The following is a 19,278-nucleotide window of genomic DNA, read 5'->3' as shown; positions in this document are numbered from 1 at the left end:
GGGCACAGATACCTATGTCCAGGTCAGAGGGGTCCCTGGAGGGATTAGGGAGCTTCTGGGGGGTAGAGATACCTACATCCAGGCTGTAGGGGCTCCCTGAGGGGCTTAGGGGAGGGCACAGATACCTATCTTCAGACTGTAGGACTTCCAGGAGGGACTTAGGGGGTTGTGGGGGGCACAGATACCTAAGTCCCAGCTGTATGGGTCCTGGGGGGGCTTAGGGCATCATGGGGGGCACAGATACCTATGTCCAGGCTGTACGGGTTGGGTCTAGGGGGTTAGCGGGTGGGGGTGAGGGGTTGGAGTAGGGGGTACCACATAGCTATCCCTGAACTATTTGTAAATATTACAAATTATTTATTTGTAATAAAAATAATATAAAGTGAGCACTGTACCCTTTGTATTCTGTGTGGTAATTGAAATCAATATATTTGAAAATGTAGAAAACATTCAAGAATATTTGAAGAGTAGTCTGGGGGGACGGATAGCTCAGTGGTTTGAGCATTGGCCTGCTAAACCCAGGGTTGTGAGCTCCATCCTTGAGGGAGCCACTTAGGGAGCTGGGGCAAAAATCAATACTTGGTTCTGCTAGTGAAGGCAGGGGGCTGAACTCAATGACCTTTGAATGTCTCTTCCAGTTCTAGGAGATGGGTATATCTCCAATTATTAGAATACCATTTATTTACAGTGCGACTAATTGCACAATTAATCATGACTAATTTTTTTAATTTGCTTAACAGTCCTTTATTTTCAAAAGTTCTAGCATCATCATAATGGAAAACTAAACAAAACAAACTCAACCTCTCCATCTCCAAACAATTTCATCGCAGGAGGAAAAATTCTAGAAGAGACTTTCCCAACAGTTGGAAACTGGGATTTCAACTCCCAGTGATCATGCTGTTTGACATCCATTCAAATTCCCCTTGCAAGTCTGTGACAGTCATCTTAGTTTTGAAAATACTGTTTTATGACCAAGAAAATAAAATGTGATTCCCAAGCAGAGGGCTGAGAACACTGAATCATAAGACATAATGACAGGTGGAGGTGTAGAAAGTAGAGAAGATAAATTATCTTGGCTACCATATATGGGGTATTTTTTAATTGAAAAAATACTTGTGTTTTTATATTAGGATAGCTAATTGAAGCTAGCTAACTCCATGGAAAATCCTAGTGGAGTCAAGGCCCACATCGGCCTCCATGTATCTAGTTGAGGTCACTCCTGGTTCCCCCACCTGGGACTGAGGGACATTCCAGTTGGGGGGAGACACACTTCCATGGCACAGGACAAAGGAATTGCTGAAAAAGATGATGGGATTCACCCCAGGGGAGGGTGAGCTACAAAAGGGAAAAGCAGATGACTCAGCTGGGGAAACTGAAAGACCATGGGGACACAATGCTTCCTTTAAGCTCACTGTGTGGGAATTAGCAAAAAGAAAACAAAATCATTCCTCAGCTCTAGACAAGGTTTTTATGGCGTTTCTCTCTCTTGCAGCTTCTCTGATGATAAATAAAGGCTGAGCTTTGAATAGAATTTCCCACACTTAGGTGCATTCATAGGATTTCTCAGCTGTGTGGATCTTCTGATGCCTAATAAGGTGTGAGTGCTGAAGGAAGGTTTTCCGGCACTCACAGCATTTATATGGTTTGTCCCCAGTGTGGATCATCTGATGGCTAGTAAGGGCTGAACTCTGAGGGAAGGTTTTCCCACACTCTCTGCAGTCATAGGGCCTTTCCCCTGTGTGGATCCTCTGATGCTTAATAAGGGTTGAGCGCTCCGTGAAACTTTTCCCACACTCTCTGCAGTCATAGGGCCTTTCCCCTGTGTGGATCCTCTGATGCTTAATAAGGGATGAGCGCTCCGTGAAAGTTTTCCGACACTCCCGGCATTCATAGGGTTTCTCCCCTGTGTGGATCCTCTGATGGTTAATGAGGACTGAACTCCAAGCAAAGGTTTTTCCACACTCACAGCATTCATAGGGTTTCTCCCCTGTATGGATCCTCTGATGGTTAATTAAGGCTGAACTCCGAGTGAAGGTTTTCCCGCACTCACAGCATTCATAGGGTTTCTCCCCTGTGTGGATCCTTTGATGGTTAGCAAGGGTTGATCTCTGAGAGAAGGTTTTCCCACACTCACAGCATTCATAGGGTTTCTCCCCTGTGTGGATTCGCTGATGGTCAATGAGGCTTGAGCGTTCAGTGAAGCTTTTCCCACACTCACAGCATGCATAGGGTTGCTCACCTGTGTGTATCCTCTGATGTCTGATAACGTCAAAGTGCCGAAGGAAGGTTTTCCCGCACTCACAACATTTGTATGGTTTGTCCCCGGTGTGGATCCTCTGATGGCTAATAAGGGCTGAGCTCTGAGGGAAGGTTTTCCTGCACTCGCAGCATTCATAGGGTTTCTCCCCTTTATGGATTCTCTCATGTTTAACAAGATGCGAGCGCCTACTGAACTTTTTCCCACACTCAACACGTGCGTTATTTCTCTCTCCCATGGGGATTCTCTGCTGCGCCGTGGTTTCCTTGTGGCCGTTGTGAGTTCCCTGATCATTAACAGATCTACCAACTTTCTGCATTGGCTGGTTTCCCTGCTGCTTCTCTGGCCTGTGCAGACTCTCACAGGCTTTTCCCTGCTCACAAGTCCTGGATACACTTCCTTTGGATCTTTGCAATAAAGACCCTTGTGGCTCCACTTCATCGTCTTCCTGCTGAGGATTCTGCTCCATGATCTCTCTCACCATCCCATCACCTGCTAGGACAGAGAAAGAAAAATCTCAGAAACAGGAATGGAAAAGACCAAAAGAACAGCTGAAAATGGAAAAAATTAGGGATTGAATTTCACCAAACTCTTTCTTAAAGGGGAGAGAGGAAGGAACCAATTCTACATCCAGTTCCTATCCAAACTCTCTAGGAGAAGGAAGTTTGGGGAAGGAGCTACTATTAGGAGTTAGTCAGGATGGGTAGGAAGCAGTCAGTACACCTGCCCTGAGGGAACAGTCGTGAACAGAGAGAGTTCACAAGGTCTTTGTTGGGAATTCCAGCTATTTTCTTCAGGCATTGAGTTGGTTTAATGATCACACACCTATATAGCTGCCTATCAGGAGCTTTCTTTCCCCTGTGTCCTGGAAATCTGTGGAAAACAAGTGAGATCAGGTTAATTTGTGGGACTTTGTCACACACAAAAAAATTCTGTCATTTTAACCCCAGCCCATTTTAAAACAGCATAATCCTAGGGTCAGGTCCCCAGGGGTCCAAAGGTTCAGGGCTCTTTTCTTATGAGGTATTTAACTGTGCCCATGTCTACTAGGAACATACACAGCCAGACACTCATGATCCAAAGGGCTCTTAAAACCAAGAGCTGGTAACTCCACGTCACAGAAAAGGAAGACTCCAGCCAGAGGGGAAGTCCCCCTAGTACTGTTTCATACTGACAGAGAGAGGGCCACAGTCACTGCAGGAGACAGAAAGGCCTGTGACCTGACAGCTGAGTGGGGACAATCAGAGAGGTGAGGAAGGGCACAGAGAGGCAGCTAGCCCTGCCAATCACTATGATCCCCCACACTCCTTCCTCTAAGAACACAACATAAGAACATAAGAACGGCCGTACCGGGTCAGACAAAAGGTCCATCTAGCCCAGTATCTGTCTACTGACAGTGATCAATGCCAGGTGTCCCAGAGGGAGTTAAGCTAACAGGCAATGATCAAGTGATCTCTCTCCTGCCATCCATCTCCATCCTCTGATGAACAGAGGCTAGGGACACCATTCCTTACCCATTCTGGCTAACAGCCATTTATGGACTTAGCCACCACGAATTTATCCAGTTCCCTTTTAAACATTGTTATCGTCCCAGCCTTCACAACCTCCTCAGGTAAGGAGTTCCACAAGTTGACTGTGCGCTGTGTGAAGAAGAACTTCCTTTTATTTGTTTTAAACCTGCTACCTATTCATTTCATTTGGTGACCCCTAGTTCTTGTATTATGGGAATAAGTAAATAACTTTTCCTTATCCACTTTCTCCACATCACTCATGATTTTATATACCTCTATCATAACCCCCCTTAGTCTCCTCTTTTCCAAGCTGAAGAGGCCTAGCCTCTTTAATCTTTCCTCATATGGGACCCTCTCCAAACCCCTAATCATTTTAGTTGCCCTTTCCTGAACCTTTTCTAGTGCTAGAATATCTTTTTTGAGGTGAGGAGACCACATCTGTACACAGTATTCGAGATGTGGGCGTACCATGGATTTATATAAGGGCAATAATATATTCTCAGTCTTATTCTCTATCCCCTTTTTAATGATTCCTAACATCCTGTTTGCTTTTTTGACCGCCTCTGCACACTGCATGGACATCTTCAGAGAACTATCCATGATGATGCCAAGATCTTTTTCCTGACTCGTTGTAGCTAAATTAGCCCCCATCTAACTGCTCTCACCCTTCCACACCTCCAGGGAACCAAGGAAAAATCTCTCCTTGGGTTTTCTCCTCTCCTCCCATGGCCCACATGCTTCCTTCCTACCAGTTCTCCCAAATTATCTGCTCCCCAACCCTCATCTCATCTCAGTTGTTCCTTAGTCCTCATTCCCAAGAGCTCCTGCCAGAAATGTGTCCCTTTGCTCCCTCCCATTGCTAGCACCCTTATTTCCTGGACCACTCTCTACCCAGCACCCATGATACCTTTACTCTAACCAGCACCAACCCTTCCAGGTCCTCGGTTTCCATTGTTTCCAGCCCTCCATAACATCCTAACTCTCTACAGCAGCTGTTCCATGACATCCCCACCCCCTTACCACTGCCCCCAGTCCTCCCAGCTCATAGGAGGTCTTTGCTCAAACATTCCTCTGCCTGCTCTCTAACACTCTTCCTCCCACTGCCCAGAACCTCCCCATTCATAACATTTACTATTCCTATCACCGTAGCACCCAGTAACACTATTCATGGACTAGGATCCCATTCTGCTGGGCATTCTACAAACAAAAACCGGTCTCTGCACTAAAGATCTGACAACCTACAAACAAGAGAAGAGAAAGATGGATACAGACAGACACGGGTGTGATACACAGTTTCCTGTGATATCCTGGACCACCCTTATTGAATTAAGTCAACTCTTACTGAATTAAGTTCTCAGTATCCTTGGATTTCATTTTATTAAAAATATGAGTGTGTATGTATTACCAAGGGATGGTCTTTAACGTCTCCAGGGAGGAGACCCAGCTAACATAAACCTTAAGAAGTCTTATGAGCTTCAAAAGACTCTTTGAAACAACGTGCTAAACAAAGGTAAATGGGATTACTAGGAAATACTTGAGAAGTTGCCTTCCCCTTCTCCCACCTCCACCCAAAACCTATGGCAGCTGCACTCTGAGAAGAAATCATTGGCTGCCGATCACCTGTTACGTGAACACAAGTTCTACTCCTGGGGTAATTCTGCACCAAAAATTAAAATTTCTGCCCATATTTTAAAACTGTAAAATTCTACATATTTTATTTGTCAAAATAATACAATATAATCATGCCATTTTACATTATTTTGGTAATTTATTTCAAAATACCTGTCAGCAAGTATGTCTGTAACAATACAGACTAAAATAAGATTCAGGAAATGTTTTTTGACAAATAGATTACTTACAAGGAATATTAATACAGAACTCTGAGTAAGAATTCATTTAAACTACAATACAGAAATGTATTTCATGCATTCCACAGAAGCAGTGCAAAAGCTTGGGGGAGGGGGAGTCAGCGGTAATGGAGATGAGGAAGTGGTGTGGTAGGACAAGTATGGAACAGGCTATTGGGCTGGGGGGGGGGGGTGAGAGGGATTGTTAGGGAGCATCCCCCATGCGAAGCCTGGCTGACCCCTAGTCTCTCTTGGTCAGACACATCGGCACATGTGCCCATGTGTCCTGACCCCTTCTCCGCACTGCCCCCAGGTGGCCCCGCACCTCCCACTCAGCAACCCCCTCACTCAGGTGTCCCTGCCCTCCTCCCCCTCTCCCCATATGGCCATGAACCCCCACTCCCTTTCAGCCCTTACTGCAGTCTGTCCCCCCACTAGCTCCTGAACCCCCGTCTGAGATTCCCCAGCAGCCCCATGTGCCCCACGCTGCCCATTCCCGCCCCCCCCGCCCCATTCTGTGTCTCCTGATGTGGCTCCATGGATACGGCACGGTGAGGACCCTCGCCTCTCCTTCTCCCTATCTGCAGCTGGAGCCGCCTGTGCCCAAGAGCAACTGCTCTCTGAACTGGCACCACAGCAGCCCCTGGTGCAGAGGCCCAAGCTGGATAAAAGGGTGACTTACAGATGGGCAGGCATGCTTGTTCTGAGCTAACAACCACACAGAAAACTCCTGGTGGGGTCTGAAGGTCTGTTCACCTGCCTGAGCCCTTGCTGGGATTGAGGTGAGCTCAGGTAAGCTTATTAGCATGCGTATAGATTCTTTTATTGTTTTTTAGTGTTCTTTCTGTAATGCTTTTACCTTGAGAATCATTGTTTGCTGGGAAAGGGCAGTCTGGCAACTTAACTGGGGTAGTTATGCTGTTCATAGCCTCTGAGGAAGGAAGGCAAAGCAGGTCTGTGTTGGGGAATTCACAGGGTAGGCAGGGAGCTGTGCAGCCACGAGATACCTCAGTCAGGAGAGAGATGTAGGTTTCTACCCAAGAGAGGTGACATCTAGGCAGCCTGAGAGTGGGTGCCCTTGCTGGACCACAGAGGGGAATACAGGTGCAATGGCCAGAAACAGTGACGGGGGAGCATGAGAAAACAACAAGACATTTGTCACTCTTATAGACAGTGGTCTCAGCACACAACCCACCTAATCACTGTCACATGTTTGAAAGCTTCATGGAACTGGGGAGTTGAACGGAGGGATGGGAAGGGGGCTAACCAAGTAGGTCTCGGGATGTTTATGGGGAGCAAGGAGTAGCATGGAAGAAAGCATAGAACAATACAAAGGAAGGCCTACAAGGAAACTCAAGAAGTTATCAAGTCCAGCCCTCTGGGCTATGACAGGATCAAGCCAGCCTAGACCATACCTCACTGGTGTTTGTCCAACCTGTTTTTTTAAAACGTCCAATGATGCGGAATCCACAACATCCCTTGGAAACCTATTCCAGAGCATAACTATCCTTACAGTTAGAAAGTTTTTCCTAATATCTAACAAACTGCAAAGTAAGCTCATTAAGGACCTGGCGGAAGATATCTCTGAGTCATTAGTGATAATTTTTGAAGATGTCTTAAAATCAGCAGGGCCTGATGAAAGATATCCAAGAAACTCCAGTTGCTAGGAAAAGGCAGGTGTTAGTAATGGGAGATTCGATCATTAGAAACATAGATAGCTGGGTTTGTGATGACTGGGAGAACCGTATGGTGACTTGCTTGCCTGGTGCGAAGGTTGCAGATCTCTCGAGGCATCTAGACAGACGTATGTGTAGTGCTGGGGAGGAGCCGGTGGTCGTGGTACATGTAGGTACCAGTGACATAGGGAAGGGTAGGAGAGACATCCTGGAGGCCAAATTTAGGCTGCTAGGAAAGAGAGTGAAATCCAGGACCTCTATGGTGGCACTCTCAAAAATGCTCCCAGTTCCATGCACAGGGCCAGGTAGGTAGGCAGAGCTTCAGAGTCTCAATGCGTGGATGAGATGATGGTGTATAGAGGAGGGGTTTAGATTCATTAGGAACTAGGGAAACTTTTGGGATGAGGGAGCCTATACAGGAAGGATGGGCTCCACCTAAACCAAAGTGGATCCAGACTGTTGACACTTAACATTAAAAAGGTTGCAGAGTAGTTTTTAAACTAAGAGATGGGGGAAAGCCAATGGCTGCAGAGGAGCATGTGGATCGGACAGAGACTTCTCTTAGAGAAGAATCTATTGAGAGAAATTCTCCAGGTTTTAGTCAGGAGGAGAGGATGGGAGAGGATAAAGCATGAAAAACATTCACATAAAAAAGAATCTGACATCAGAAAAGGGCAGACAAATAAACAGTGACTAGTTTGTAGCCCAGTGGGCCAGCTTACCTGTATTATATTCATTGCTTTATCATCCTGCTTTATTATATTCAGTAGTAATGCAAGGAACCTACAGGCTTTTATGCTGTAAGATCTGGCTTTAGTAAATAGTGTGAGGCTTGAGGCCTATAATGTTTGGTATAGATAAACTTAAGTAACTCCTAAGTTATAGAGAACTGAAAGTAGCATGCGGGGGGGGCGGGGGGGGAGAGGACGGAATTTTGTCCAGAATACTGACATCAGCCACCCACAGAACACAGGTGACCCCAACACAAAACACAGCTGACACCAGCATCTGGACAGTTCCGGACAGGACCTCCGACCGCAAAGCTTCCAGGACAGCAAACTGACGTGTATGTTAATAGGGTAACATCATACATAAACTATAGAAAACAGACACCTTAAGGGGAGGAAATACAGATAAGGACCTCTATTGAATACGGCAGCATCAGCGTAACCTACTATAAAAGTAACATCCCAGGGGCAGCGGATAGGTTGGAAAGATGTAGACCTTGGGAGGGGCCAGAATGATGGCCACCGGGGAAGATGAGGATGATGACAGTGATGAGAAAGATAATGATTAAGTATGAAGGATAAGGGTGTATGTATGGACGTCCAAATGTACTTTCTGTATTATCTCTATCTGCTTTGTTAAGTTTAAGTGTGTGTATAATCTTTGCTAAATTATTAATAAATCATATATTTATATATATAGAAAGAGTTCCTCTACTGTGAGTGTTGCACCTGTGCACATCAGAGATCCCAAATTATATGATAATTTTACAATAATCTTACCGGGCCTGATCTTGGGACAAGAACCTGTTAATCCTCAGGTTACAATTCTATTTACCCAACATTGGGTCAGGCTACAAGTTTTTTAAGTGCTTGTACACAAATGCTAGAAGTCTAAATAACAACATGGGTGAAGTAGAGTGCCTCGTGTTAAAGGAGGATACAGAAGCTCCCTGATTCATGCAAGCGTTCCACTCCAGAATGCCTCATGTAAGTAAAATTTTGTGTAAGTTGGGAACGTATCTCTGACAATTATGCAAAAAAAAAAAGTTTATGGGACATACGGAACTTTTTCTGTAAGTCTGGATTTCTGTAAGTTGGGTTTGCGTAACCTGGGGGTTGCGTAACCCTGTATTGATATAATAGACATCACGGAAACCTGATGGAGTGAGAACAATCAATGGGACACAATCATTCCAGGGGACAAAATATATCAGAAGGCCAGAACAGGTCATGCGGGGGGCGGGAGTGGCACTATACGTGAAAGAAAATGTAGAATCAAATAAGAACATAAGAATGGCCATACTGGGTCAGACCAAAGATCCACCCAGCCCAGTATCCTGTCTACCAACAGTGGCCAATGCCCTAGAGCGAGTGAACCTAACAGGTAATGATCAAGTGGTCTCTCTCCTGCCATCCATCACCACCCTCTGATAAACAGAGGCTAGGGACACCATTCCTTACCCATCCTGGCTAACAGCCATTAATGGACTTAGCCTCCATGAATTTATCCAGTTCTCTTTTAAGCCCTGTTATAGTCCTAGCATTCACAACCTCCTCAGGCAAGGAGTTCCACAAGTTGACTGTGCACTGTGTGAAGAAGAACTTCCTTTTATTTGTTTTAAACCTGCTGCCCATTAATTTCATTTGGTGGCCCCTAGTTCTTATATTATGGGAACTTCTCTTCATTCACTTTTTCCACGTCACTCATGATTTTATATATCCCACCTTAGTCTCCTCTTTTCCAAGATGAAAAGTCCTAGCCTCTTTAATCTCTCCTCATATGGGACCCGTTCCAAACCCCTAATCATTTTAGTTGCCCATCTCTGAACCTTTTCTAATGCCAGTATATCTTTTTTGAGATGAGGAGACCAAATCTGTACGCAGTATTCAAGATGTAGGCGTACCACGGATGTATATAAGGGCAATAAGATATTCTCCGTCTTATTCTCTATCCCTTTTTTAATGATTCCTAACATCCTGTTTGCTTTTTTGACCGCCGCTGCACACTGCATGGATCTCTTCAGAGAACTATCCACAATGACTCCAAGATCTCTTTCCTGATAAGCTGTAGCTAAATTAGCCCCCATCATATTGTATGTATAGTTGGGGTTATTTTATCCACACTTGCCATTTCGTTGCCAAATCACTTAGTTTTGTGAGATCTTTTGAAATTCTTCACAGTCTGCTTTGGTCTTAACTATCTTGAGCAGTTTAGTATCATATGCAAACTTTGTCACCTCACTGTTTACCCCTTTCTCCAGATCATTTATGAATGAATTTAATAGGATTGGTCCTAGGACTGACTCAGGTAATACTAGTCACCCCTCTCCATTCTGAAAATTTACCATTTATTCCTACCCTTGGTTCCCTGTCTTTTAACCAGTTCTCAGTCCATGAAAGGATCTTCCCTCTTATCCCATGACAATTAATTTACATACAAGCCTTTGGTGAGGGACCTTGTCAAAGGATTTCTGGAAATCTAAGTTACTATATACACTAGATTCCCCTTGTCCACATGTTTGTTGACTCCTTCAAAGAACTCTAACAGATTAGTGAGACATGATTTCCCTTTACAGAAACCCCATGTTGACCTTTGCCCAACAATTTATGTTCTTCTATGTGTCTGACAATTTTATTCTTTACTACTGTTTCAACTAATTTGCCAGTACTGATGTTAGACTTACTGGTCTGTAATTGCCAGGATCACCTCAAGAGCCCTTTTTAAATATTGGTGTTACACTAGCTGTCTTCCAGTCCTTAGGTACAGAAGCTGATTTAAAGGACAGGTTACAAACCATAGTTAATAGTTCCACAATTTCACATTTGAGTTCTTTCAGACCACGTTGCCAAAGAGTACATAAAGCGAACGGGATATTTCTCAATGGTGCTGCAAGTATTGGTGGATCACAGGCACCATTCCACTGACATCAACATGGGACGGTTGGGAAAGGTGCATCTTTAGGAACACAGTCTGTTCAGAAAGCTGCAAGCAGGGACTTTCTTTCCAGACCACCAAATAACCATTGATGATTTTGACATGTGAATCATGATCCTGGGAGACCCATGCTATCCCTTGTCCCCATGGCTCATGAAGCTGTACACCAGCAGCCTGGACAGCAGTAAGGATTGGTTCAACCAGAGCCTAAGCAAGCACAGAATGGTGGTGGAACGTGCCTTTGGACATTTAAAACGTCACTGGCAGTGTTTTACTTACTAGATCAGACCTCAAAGAAAGCAATATCCCCATTGTTATTGCTGTCTGCTCCATAACATCTGTGAAACAAAGAGAGAAAAGTTTCCGCCGGCGTGGAGGGTTGAGGCAGATCGCCTGGCAGTCAATTCTGAGCAGCCAGATACCAGGGCAATAAGAAGAGACCATTAAGGGGCTCTGTGTCTCCGAGAGGCTTTGAAAACCAGTTTTAGCAATGAGCCAGAGTAATGCAACACTTGTGTTGTTCCTTACCAAATTATTCCCTCCGTTGCATTTTCTCCCCTGAAAACTCCGATCCCCAAAACCACCATGTGTAGAATGAATAAAGAGCCTTTTTTCCTCAATCCCTTTTATTATGCACACAAACAGCAAAGAAAAGAAAGAATCTTTGGCAAAAGGGCTGATAATACTGTGAGAGGAGAAACAAGAAAAGCTTGCTTGGCAGATGCAATGCAATAACCATCAAAGATCTGGGAACTGGTGCCTTCCGCTCCTTGTACCCTTCCCTGGTTTTGAACGCAAGGGATACCGAACTTTCCTCCCTCACCTCATACGATGTTTGGAGGAGGAAGATTGAGAACTGGGTGATGATGGCAGACAGTTCTATAGAGGCAGTCTAGCGTCCAGCTGCCTTTCTTGAAGCTGAACCAGAAGCCTCAACATGCCTGATTGCTCCTTCATAATCCACAAGTTCTCATCCTGCACAGCAGATTCCTGCCCCCTAAATGCTTTCCTGCCCCCTTCGTCCAGGGCCAGTTTCTCAGAGTGTGAAATCCTTCATGCTCTGAGCTCTGTCTCAGCACCATCCAGTAACTCATTGAACCTCTCCTTGTGAGTATTCTTTTTCCACCTTCTAATCTGGGAAAGTCTCTGTCCTGGTGTGGAGGATGTGCCAATGAACAAGGTTTCAACTGCAAAGAATGCAGAGCACAAGGGAACCATTGACAACTCATACATTGTTTCTGGCGGAAGGTTGATTATTTTTATAAAAAAAAACACCCCTTAATACATTTCCCAGCAAGCCACGCTGTAATCAGAATCCCTGGCTATTGCAAGAGTTGTTTTGCTGCTCCAGCCATGGTGAGTAAGGCCCCGTGGCACAGGCAACAGATCTTGTGCTGCTACTTTTGTAAAGAAATCATTGGGAGCACAGTTAGGCACTTGAGAAATGTCCTCTTTCCCCAAGAAATCTGGATGGTGCTTGAGGACAGGCACCCGTGTGAAGCTCCCCAAATAGTTTGTTTTTAAAAAGGTGGCACCAGGCTGGGGGTTAAGAGAGAGACGCAGGAAGCCGTTGCCCTGCCACACCACATTTCTGAGTGCAGCTTTCAATACACGGGAAGCAGATTACTTGATGTACTGTTTGTGGCTCAAGGTCCTGCATTGAAAACTTCCCTTGTGTCCCCTAGGTGACACTATATAATATCAATCCCTCAGAGAAGCACAGGCAGCAAGGGAGCAGATGCTGCAAGTGTCTGGGTACAGACCTGGTCCTTGTGCTGCAATGATTCCAGCAGAGTTAATACTGGAGTGGCACGAGAAAGTGTCCTACCATGGCAGGACCGCCCAGAGGATTCTGGGGGCCTGGGGTCTTCAGCAACAGGGGGCCCCCACTTTGGCGATAATTCAGCAGCAGGGAGGGCCTTCCGCTCTGGGACCCGCCACCGAAGTGCCCTAGAGACCCGCAGCGGGGACCCGCCGCCGCCGAATTACCGACAAAGCGGGGCCCCCCCCGCCACCGAAGTGCAGCTGGGTCTTCGGTGTTAATTCAGCAGCGGGAGGCCCCCACTGCGGGTCTTCAGGGCACTTCGGCAGCGGTTCCCACTTCAGTGGTAATTCGGCAGCAGGGGATCCTTCAGCCTCAGAGCGGAAGGACCCCCGCCGGCAAAGACCGGGAGCAGAAACTCCAGGAGCCTGGGCCCCGAAAAAGTTTTCTGGGGCCCCTGGAGCGAGCAATGGACCTTGCTCCATGGGCCCCAAAAACTCTTGTGGGGGTCCCTGTGGGGCCCACGGCAAATTGCCCCACTTGCTCCCCACCCTCTGGGCGGCCCTGTACCGTGGTGGAAAAAATAAGGCAGCCCTTCCCAGAAATCTTCTGCAAAGGATTGCAGAGTACCTCCATGAAAGCTTCCTAGAGATCTCCATGGAGGATTCCCGGGCCATCTCTGTGCACATGAACTGTCTTTTTTGGGGAGCACCCTCTGCATATCTGGAGTGGCGAGCGGAAAGGAGATACCCACTACACCTCCTTCTTTGTTTAGATTTAACAATAAACAGCGGCATGTAACACCCTTACAGTTTGGAAGTGTGTATCCACCAGAAGTGCCTTCCCCCACATCACGCTCAGCCACCACCTTGTCCTGTGAAGGCATGAGCTCCAGGTTCAGAAACAGTTCTTGGCTGTTGGAAGATCCATTGTCCCCATTTGCCTGCTTCCCATCCTCCTTCTTGTCAATAATGTCCCCCTTGCTGTTGCCTGAGGTGGCCTGGGACTCCAGGGGGGCATACAGGCTGTGTTTTGGGGTAGTGATGGGGGCGCCACCGAGACTCGCATGCAGCTCCTTGTAAAAGTGGCATGTCTATGGGGCAGAACCAGAACAACTGTTTGCATTCCTTGTCTTCTGGTACGCTCGCTGAAGCTCCTTTATTTTCAAGCAGAACTGCTTCGAGTCCCAGATGCAGCCTTCCTCCCCCATACCACAAGCAATCTTGGCACGTGTCCGTGTTTCTTCTGCTGGATCAGAGCTCTGTCTGCACAGAATCGTCTCCCCACACAGCAATAAGATCCACCACCCCCTGTGTAATCCAGGCTGGAGCTCATTTGGGGCATTGAGTCTTCACGATCAGCTGTGCTGGTGGGCTCTCCATGCTGATCAAACAGGAAATGAAAATTCAAAAGTTCCTGGGGCTTTAACAGGGAAGAGGCTGTTTCCTGTGTACCTGGCTGCCGTGCAGCGGAGTCGAAAGTGCTCTCCAGAGGGGCCACAGTGGAGCACTGTGGGACAATTTCTGGAGGCCAATTCATTCCAATTACACAACGCAGTGTCTACACTATTCCCATGTCAACCCGTGGATGCCAAATCAAGCGCTATGCCTCTTGCGGAAGTGGAGTACAGAAATCAACTTTACAGACGACTTAGGTCAGCGGATGGGACTCGGTAGTGTAGACACATACATTATTACATTGACTTAACACAGCTTCTGTCAACCTAAGTTTGCAGTAGCAGCAAGGAGTCCTGTGGCACCTTATAGACTAACAGGCGTACTGGAGCATGAGCTTTCGTGAGTATTCACCCACAAAAGCTCATGCTCCAGTACGCCTGTTAGTCTATAAGGTGCCACAGGACTCCTTGCTGCTTTTACAGATCCAGACTAACATGGCTACCCCTCTGACATTTAAGTCTGTAGTGTAAACCAGGCCTTCCTTACTCAGTTTCTTCACACCATTCATGATTTTATAAATCATCCCCACAGATCCATCATATACCCCCTTAATCTCTTTTCTAAGTTGACCAGTCCCAATCTTTTTCATCTCTCCTCATATGGAAGCTATTCCTTACCCCTAATCATTTTGTTGTCCTTCTCTGCACCTTTTCCCAATTCTAACTTTTTTTTTTTTTTTTAAGATGAGGTGACCAGAACTGGTTACAGTATTTAAGGTGTGGCATACCAAGGATTTGAATAGTGGCATTATGACATTATCTGTCTTATCACCTATCACTTCCAAATAGTTCTGAACATTGTTAGCTTTGTTTGACTGCCACTGCACACTGAGTGGATGTTTTCAGAGATAACCACAATGACTCCAAGGTTTCTTGACTGGCAACAGCTAATTTAGACCCCATCATTTTTTATCTATAGTTGGGATTATGCTTTCAAATGAGTATTACTTTCAATTTATCAAGAATGAATTTCATCTGCCATTTTGCTGCCCAGTCACTCAATGTTGGGAGAACCCTTTCTAACTATTCAGTCTGTTTTGGACTTAACGCTCTTCATTAATTTGGCATCATCTGCAACCTTTCCCACCTCCCTGTTTCAAGTTCATTTATTAGTATGTTGAACAACAGTGGCCCGAGTACAGATCCCTGGGGGGACCCCATTGTTTCTCTCTCTCTCTAGTGTGAAGACTGACCATTTGTTACTACCCTGTTTCCTGTCTTTTACCCAGTTACTGATCTATGAGAGGGCCTTCTCTCTTATGCTATAACTGCTTACTTTGCTTAAGACCCTTTGTCCATGTTAAAGTCATTCTAAAAATTCCACATGTACTATACCCACTGGATCACCCTTGGGCACATTTGTTGACCCCCTCAGAGAATTCTAATAGATTGGTAAGGCATGAGTTCTCTTTACAAAACCCATGTTGATTCTTCCGCAACAAATCATGTTCACCTATGTGTCTGATCATTCTGTTCTTTACTATAGGTTTCAACCTATTTGCCTGGTACTGAAGTCAGGGTTACTGGCCTCTAATTGCTAGGAAAGCCTCTGAAGCCTTTTTAAAACATTGGTGTTACACTAGCTATCTCTGGTCATCTGGTATAGAAGCCAATTTAAGTGGTAGGTTACATATTGCAGTTAGTAGTTCTTCACTTTTCATATAAGAGTTCCTTCAGTATTACTGGGTGAATGCTATCTTGTCCCTGTGACTTAATGTTTAAATTAACAATTTGTTCCAAAAAGTCCTCTATCAACACCTTAATCGGACTTTTCCTCAGATTTGCCAGCGACAAAGAAAGGCTTAGGTGTAGGAAAGACCTTCACATGCTCTGCAGTGAAGACTGATGCAAATGATTCAGTTAGGAAATCAAGGCCATTGCAGAGCAGCTGAGTGCTCATTTAGCACCCAGTATCCCACTGATTTTATGGCAGGCTTCCTGATTCTGAAGTACTAAAAAAAAAGTTTCAGTTTTGCTAGTTGCTCTTCAAATTCTCTTTTCAGCCTGCCTAATTATATAGTTTTACACTTAACTTGCTAGATTTTATGCTCTTTTCCTCAGGTAAGGGTTGACAAAATTTTTAAGACACGCCTTTTTTGCTTCTGTTTCACCATGGGAGTATTTTCTTAGTCTTCTAAATGTTTTTCCCCCCATTTGGGATACACATTTAGTTCGAGCCTCTATTATGGTGTTTTTAACATGTTTCCATGCAGCTTGCAGGCATTTCCCGTGTGAGTGGACCTTTTAATTTCCATGTAAATAATTTTCTCCCTTTTGTGTAGTTCCCCTTTCTGAAGCTAAATACTACTGTGGTGGGCTTCTTTGGTATTTCACCCCTCACAGGCATATTACATTTAATTACATTATGGTCTCTATTACGAAGTGGTTCAGCTGTATTCACCTCTTGCACCAGATCCTCTGTGCCATTTAGGAGTAAATCTAGACTTGCCTCTCCCCTTGTGGATTCCAGAACTAGCTGCTCCAATAAGATGCCATTAATGGGGAATAAAAACCTTATCTCTGCATCCAATCCTGAGGTGACATGTACCTAGTAAACATGTGATCAGTGGAAATCCCCAAATATTTCTGAGTTTTCCATTTTTATAGTCTCTCTAATCACCAGGAACATGCTGCTAAGGTGGTCAGTAGTATATTCCTATTCCTATTCCAGCATGGAATTTTTATCAGTAGAGATTCTACGGCAGTTTGATGCCTTTTTTCCTGCCCCCTCTATATTTCACTCTATGCTGCTTTCACATACAAGTGCCACTCCCTCACCACCACAACTTTGTCATTCCTATATAGTTTGTATCATCACTTCACCAAGTTTCTGTGATGCCTATTTTACCAATATCCTCATTTAAAACAAGGCACTCAAGTTCATGCATCTTAGTGTTTAGCCTTCTTCCGTTTGTATACACCTCTACCTCAATATAATGCTGTCCTCAGGAGCCAAAAATCTTACGTTTTATAGGTGAAACCACGTTATATCTAACTTGCCTTGATCCACTAGACCGTGCAGCCCTGCCCCTCCCGGAGCACTGCTTTACTGCATTATATCCTAATTTCTTTTTATATCGGGTCGCGTTATATCAAGGTAGAGGCCTACGAGAACTTAAACAACTTTATCTTGGAAGTTTGGCTCTGATAATATTTCTGTGTTAAAAACAATATTTTTAAGTGTTCTCAAATCTATATGGAGATATTGGACTAGTTGCTAATTAAGAGTTTTGTGAGAATTGTCTGTCAGCTAGTGGTGTGAAAAATCACATCCTTGTCTGACATAGCTTGCCAGCAAAAGCTCTAATGCAGACAGTTATTGTGGCTGTGGGGGGGATCCACTTAAAAGAAATCAAGGGCATTATATACCTAGAAAATACATTAAAGCAGAGTTAAGGTTGTCCAGTGCAGCCTCATACTCTTCCAGCATGTGATAGTGGCGAAAGTTAATGAAGAACTAAACTACACATTACACCTGCAATACAACCTTAACTCTTCCCCTACCTCCTAACCATGCAGATGGCAAATATCACTCAGAATATATCAGTAAGGGTGGTTCAAAGGTTAATCAACTACTCAGGGAAGTAGCAAATTTTTCATCTTTTGACATTAAGACTGATTGCCTTTTTTGAAGATGTTTTCATCAAAACACGAGGTATTCAACTTACAATGGTAACTGCATGAAATTGTATGGCCTGTATTATACAGGAGGTCAGATGACTAGTATCTCTTGGCTTTAAAATATACTGATCAATAATTAATAGGAGGAAGGACTAAGAATGTGATAGTCTTGGTGTTGTATTCTACAAATTTGAATACCAACATCTATCTGCATACACTTCAGCTATGTGCACTGTGTCTGGTATAGCTTTAAAAGAACAGTGGAGGGAAGAGTTGGAGCAGCTCAGCAGAGCTATGACTGATATGAAGACACAGGAATGTGAAACCTGAAGGAACAGGTATTCCTCATTTCAGCGCTGAGTGATGTAGGTTGTGTCAATGAAGGCATACAAAGGTGTGTTCTTGTCACAAGGTTTGTCAGCAGTATGGTGGCACATGTGCTAGTGGTCTCCAATGCTCAGGGAGGGTAAGTGAAGGCAACGACTCAAAAGGAATCCTCAGTGCAAGGGTAAAGAGGTGGTGACATTATGAAAGTCTGAGGTGGATTGTGTGCAGTAGGCTCAGTGTCTGAGGGCAGGCAGCTTCTGTTCCCTACATGGGACATAATCCCAAGTTTTGCCTTAGCAAAGAGAAGGTGTTAGACTGTGTGTTATACTGCTCCTGTGCTCTGTTCCCAAACTGCTCTGTGGTCGGGAGGGTAGAGTGCTAGTGTATGTGTTGTTTGCCTGTTGGGGTGTTGCTGAAACAGGGCAGAGTTAAGGTTGCACTGTGGGGTGTTGTGAAACTTAACTCTTTACGTCCCCTTCTAATAACCAAGGAGACAGGAATCCTTACCCAGTGAGGTCACATTCTCATAGTTCTCCTGCATGACGTCTCTGTAGAGAGCTCTCTGAGCGGGGTCCAGCAGAGCCCACTCTTCCTTGGTGAAATACACAGCCACCTCCTCGAAGGTCACTGGCCCCTGAAAGAGCAAGAGCCCCCACTCAGTACCTGCTGCCTACTGACAACCCTACAATTCACAGAAGAGGAGAGCCAATCACATGGAAGTTCTGGGAGGCAGGCGGACAGCATAAATCCCACACCTACTCCATTGGAACAGGCAGGAAGCATTAAGGTGAGGGGAGAAAGAGAGCTCTTCACCCCTCCAAGCGGAGAGAGGGGACAGGGGTCTTCACATCCATCACTCACGTACTAGCCAGAGGCTGATACAGGAGATAAAGCTCCCAGCAGAGTCCAAGGACAACACCATGATGGGAATTACAACACCGTCCCTACTGATAGCAGCCAGATAAGAGGCAATGGGGTGTCTTCCCTGGGCCTCACTGGTGGGCTAACTTCCTTCTAAGCAGCACAGCCGCCTATTAAGCCCGCACAAGGACTCAGGGCTGCAGCAGGAATGGCACCTCTATCCACTGGCCCCAGTGCGGACCTGCTGCAGCTGTGGGAGAGGAGCCCCTCCTCGACTTGGCCCAGGCCTGCCAGAGC

At 45.3% G+C, this 19,278-nt stretch overlaps 1 protein-coding gene across 1 annotated transcript; it reads right to left on the bottom strand.

Annotated features, from left to right (window-relative positions):
* Positions 1-977: 977 nt before the first annotated feature.
* LOC115643469 (zinc finger protein 501-like) lies at positions 978-18,636 on the bottom strand. The gene is made up of 3 exons (XM_030547543.1): positions 18,628-18,636; positions 3,083-3,130; positions 978-2,752 (listed from the first exon to the last, which is right to left on the bottom strand). The coding sequence occupies exon 3, from the start codon at positions 2,739-2,741 to the stop codon at positions 1,542-1,544; it is 1,200 nt and encodes a 399-aa protein (XP_030403403.1). The 5' UTR covers positions 2,742-2,752; positions 3,083-3,130; positions 18,628-18,636; the 3' UTR covers positions 978-1,541.
* Between the last annotated feature and the right edge of the window lie 642 nt (positions 18,637-19,278).

The sequence above is a fragment of the Gopherus evgoodei genome, unplaced genomic scaffold, assembly GCF_007399415.2.
Source record: "Gopherus evgoodei ecotype Sinaloan lineage unplaced genomic scaffold, rGopEvg1_v1.p scaffold_60_arrow_ctg1, whole genome shotgun sequence".
Lineage (NCBI taxonomy): Eukaryota > Metazoa > Chordata > Testudines > Testudinidae > Gopherus > Gopherus evgoodei.
Note: the sequence above shows the minus strand (reverse complement) of the source record. Positions and strands in the feature narration are given on the sequence as shown.